The sequence below is a fragment of the Gadus morhua genome, unplaced genomic scaffold (genome assembly GCF_902167405.1).
Source record: "Gadus morhua unplaced genomic scaffold, gadMor3.0, whole genome shotgun sequence".
Taxonomy (NCBI): Eukaryota; Metazoa; Chordata; class Actinopteri; order Gadiformes; family Gadidae; genus Gadus; species Gadus morhua.
This window is the reverse complement of record NW_021964108.1, coordinates 1-5,000: the sequence shown is the minus strand read 5'-3', so window position 1 is coordinate 5,000 and position 5,000 is coordinate 1. Positions and strand designations below refer to the sequence as shown.

The 5,000-nt window shown below is 46.1% G+C and overlaps 1 protein-coding gene across 1 annotated transcript in view; it reads right to left on the bottom strand.

Moving 5' to 3' along the window:
• LOC115539034 (paired box protein Pax-6) overlaps positions 1-4,495 on the bottom strand; it is a gene marked incomplete at its 5' end in the record, with an annotated part of 5,881 nt that extends 1,386 nt beyond the window's left edge. Inside the window, 4 exon segments of the mRNA XM_030350234.1 lie at positions 1-56; positions 441-585; positions 3,312-3,385; positions 4,336-4,495. The exon segment at positions 1-56 is cut by the window's left edge and continues 1,386 nt beyond it. Of these exon segments, the coding sequence (XP_030206094.1) occupies positions 1-56; positions 441-585; positions 3,312-3,385; positions 4,336-4,495 (435 nt within the window).
• Between the last annotated feature and the right edge of the window lie 505 nt (positions 4,496-5,000).

Here is a 5,000-nt window from a genome sequence, read left to right as displayed (position 1 = left end):
GTCCGGCTCACTGCCTGGTACCTGCCCCCCTACCGACGAACTGGAGGACAGATAACCTGGAGACGGGGAGAAGAGAGGAGGAGACAGGGTTATCAATGCACACACACACACACACACACACACACACACACACACACACACACACACACACACACACACACACACACACAGACAGACAGACAGACAGACAGACAGACAGACAGACAGACAGACAGACAGACAGACAGACAGACACAGACAGACACAGACACACGCACACACACACACACACACTAACACACACACACACACACACACACACACAGACACACACACACACAGACACACACACACACACACACACACACACAGACAGACACACACAGACAAACGCACAGACACACACACACACACACACACACACACACACACACACACACAGAGAGTGTGTAGGAGCTCACCTGTGCCTATGCTGGAGTGCGGGCCGTGCAGGTGTGGCGACTGGTACGGAGAGGGGTCGAACTTGCGGGGCAGGGGGGCGGGGGCGGCCGGCGAGGGGGGCAGCATGCAGGAGTAGGAGGCGGACGAGGACTGGGGGGAGAGAGGCTGAGAGGGGGGGGGGGGGGGGCAGAGAGGGGCAGGGAGACCGTTAGTTCAGCTGGAGGGGAACATCAGAACAACTTCCTCCACGAGCCTCAGGACCTGATCTCTGGAGATCCGTCAGAACAGAGATCAACGCCACTCGTTAGGAGGACCGATATGAAACCCAGCCACATCGAGGGTACCCTAACAAGAGTCTCTTTGGAAGCAGTGCGTGTCTGTGTGGACAGCGGCAGTAAGACCCCGGACGTGTCTGTTTATGTGTGAGCCTTCATCGCGTGGGTGTGGTTTGTTGCCGCCTCGCTGGAGCGTGAAGACGCGTGCTGTCGGACCACGTCCGCGTCATTCCTAAGGACGCTGCGTACAGTGTGGACGTTAACGTTACATTTACATTCAGGGCCTTCAGCAGACGGCTTACAATAAGTCAGAAGAAAGGGAAAGAACTAGATATCGCTGTCGGTACAGTAAGGATATTCATAAAACAAGGGACAATAACTTATAATTGTTAGGTTCACCCATTTCCCATGTACAATAAAGATCGCTAGGATAAGAAGACTAGCCCTTGTGTTCCTGGAACCAACCCCAGGCCAATGTCCGCTGATAATGGTTACAGAGTCATTATCATCCACGTTGAGGTCTGACTACCACTGAGTATCAGGTGGAAGGAAACTCTGTTCTCCACAAAGCCACAACCTCCACCACCACCTCCACCATCACACCCTCCACCTCCAGGAACACCACCGCCCCCACCTCCAGGAACACCACCACCACAACCACCTCCACCAGCACCACCACCACCACCACCACCAACACCACCACCTCAAACACCACCACAACCTCCATCACCAACACCAGCACCAGCACCACCACCACCACCTCCAACACCCCCACCATCACCACCACCACCACAACCACCTCCACCACCGCTACTAAGACGCCCACCGCAACCACAAGTACAACCATCCCCTCTACCACCACCACCACCACCACCATAACCTCCGGCACCACCCCCCTGGGGGATGGGCCTGGCCGGAGAAATAACAGGGAGGGCAGATATGGAAGGGAGGGGCCGAGGGCTCATCGTCGAGCCCTGATAAAGACCAAGCCTCAAATGACTAGTTCTGTTTATAAGAACTGGGATAGGGGGGGGGTGGGTGTGTGTGTGTGTGTGTGTGTGTGTGTGTGTGTGTGTGTGTGTGTGTGTGTGTGTGTGTGTGTGTGTGTGTGTGTGTGTGTGTGTGTGTGTGTGTGTGTGTGTGTGTGTGTGTGTGTGTGTGTCAGGGGGGAGGGGGTCTAAAGTAGAAAATAGAAGACCCTTAACTTTGTTACGGTTTGGCCACGGTTAGGGTATCAACGCTTTACGAGGGCGCCATTTTGATTCTGAATAAGCGGTGATGAGACTCACTGTTGGAGGACAGGGGCTGCATCAGAGGGAAGTGACCCAACTTTAACAACGATCATAAAAGGAGGGGGAAGGCTTCACAATAATAACCAACACATATAATACAATTATCTTTCAGTAAAATGAAGAATGAACAGCTCCGGTAATCAGAAATCAAGGTTTGTTCAATCATGTTCACCTTAGGAATGTTGTGTCTACCCATCATACATACTGGGTAGACACTCCCACTCGCTATGTTACTAAAACACAACAAGAGGCAGAATTTGTACAACGGCTTGCACCAGCTCATGTGATGGAAAATCTACGTGTTACGTTCAGGGTCGTCTAAAATGTAAATCTTAGTGTTTCATGTGATGTAATCTGGTTTCACATTCCGTTTCCGTGTTGTCTGTAGTTTGGTTTGGGCCTGTTTTCCTCGACCCCCTGGGGAGCGCAGAGAAGCAAAGGGTGATAAGGAACAGCCTCAACCACCTTCTTAACCTCTGAAGAAACTTAAATCAATGGATTAACATCTGGTTAACAAAGGCTTTTGGTTTATTGGGGGCCCACTGCCCACAAGGATCAGATCTAAGTGTGTAAAAGCTCCTAACTTTAGCTTCTCAGCGGACTTCTCTGAGCGTACCTTTAGTGGATGAAGTAAGACAGGGGGCGAACTCCCATCTGAGGCCTCAGATTATTGTAATTTATGCCTGTTTTATTGTTTGTTGATGCATGTTGTGATGTATCTTTGGTCGTACAGTTTATTACAAATATATATGACCACCAGTTGTCTACAAGTATTGTGTACTTTTTGCATCAAAATATATCATCTGTCTTAGACGCAAACTCTGATAAAAGAAATTGCCACGACACTCATCACACCCGGTGGCATAAAGTAACCCCTTTAATACAGCCTTGAAACATCTGAACATTCCCATTTCCTCTTAGGCTTTCTCTATTTTGGTAATTCCAATGAACCAATGTCACCGTAAAGCACACAACTATTTCCTAACAGACACGTCTTAGGATCTCTAATGGGAGGATTGCTATTCCCCCTTGCAGACGGAGTGTGGTTGTGTGTTGTTTGAACAGGTGAGTCAGAGGGCTTACACTAGCCACAGGGTTGTGTGAGGACGAGCGGAAGGAGAACGACAATGGAATGCAGAAACTGAAACTAAAAAAAGGTAATTGATGTGCATACCTTATAGTCTTGATATTTTTGATCGTTTCTGTATCTAATATAGTCTCTGTGTGTGTGTGTGTGTGTGTGTGTGTGTGTGTGTGTGTGTGTGTGTGTGTGTGTGTGTGTGTGTGTGTGTGTGTGTGTGTGTGTGTGTGTGTGTGTGTATACCTGCATATTGGAGAATACAGAAAGAGAGCCGTAGGCAGAGAGTGCGGTTTCACTACGACTGCTGTGCATGGATCCTGAAAAGCACACCACGCACACACACACACACACACACACACACACACACACACACACACACACACACACACACACACACACACACACACACACACACACACACACACACACAGTTAGTACAAGTATAGTACTTTTGCATAAATATAGCCATGGGTTTTATTAGATGAGCTCAGAGTTGTTTTTATGTACAATCTTTTAGTTTAAAGCTAGCATAGGCAAGATATTCTCTAAAAAAAAATTGTCCTATTTGTTGAAATTCTCAAATAAGAAAAGGTTTTGTTCGAGGGCCTTTGGGTGGAGGTGAGGTGAGGAATTGGACTTTATCCTGGCTGGTTTCTCCTAATTACCTTAATCCTAAAGTCAAGTGCCATTATACTACATACTGTAAAGAACAAAGCTATACAGTCACGAGACGTTGTTCTCAACTGACTTCTTTTTAAACAAGACTTTTGTTTGCTTTAGCTTTCTGCTAAATCTTAAATACATTGAACTTTTTTTTTAACTTTGCCTTTGTTTTCTTTTGCTTATCCATTTAAGTTTATTATTTCATTTTATTGTTAGACTATGTTACAATGTGAAACACTTTGTAGTAGTATAGCCTATATGTAGCATAGCATATAAATAAAGTTGCCTTGTAACGTTTTTACATATAGCTGAACGAAGCAGCTTACCAAGAGCGAACCTAGTAGGTTTTGAGAATAACCAATTGGCTCCAAAAATCAGTGACTCATTTGTTAACTCTCACATGTCTACAATAAAACTGTTGACGCATTCGCACGTGTGAGATACAGAGATGTGTGTAGATGGGGCTTGGCCAAGACATGCATCACAAGAGAAAGCAAGCCAATACCAGTTTCAGTTGAGTGTGCCAGGAAAATGTGCTCTTTGAAAAACTTGAAGACGTTGAAACACACCCTGATTGATCAGAGAATCAAAGGCAATGTTATACCTGAGGTGTTGCCATGGTGAGAGTGGTAGACGCTGGGGTTGAAGGAAGTGCTCAAAGGGGTCTGTGTCTGCGACGAAGAGGAAGTCCCGCCCCCTGACCGCCGCTGGTTGCGCAACTTTTCCTCTCTTCTCCACTTGGCTCGTCGATTGGAAAACCACACCTGCGGATTCGGCATCAATTAAGCCCAATGACGAGCACAATGACCTATCACAAGCATATCAACAGTTGATTGAATATTAATGTCCCTGCACATGGACATGTATTTAACATTTATATAAATACGTGCATACATACTTTTATATCTACAAATATAAAATGTATCTAACATTGCTTTTTTATATCTCTACAGTTAAATGTTTTACAGGCACAACTTATTTAATACACATTATAAACATGCATTGTCTGTGGTTACAAGCAACAGAATATTCTGTTTTAAATAGTTTGTTTTTGTATGCCTGCCTGTGAAATATTTGACTGAGCGGATTATCACTTAAGTCATTAATAAAAAAATATGTAAAAAAGCCCTGATATACGGCGAACATACATATGTCCAATAGATGGCGCTAGAGATCGGGCCAGTGCAGACCACCACAGTTGTAAAGGGTGTAACGCTCAGATCCACCACTTGAGGGACACATAACACAGTGCATGAATTACCTGAATGC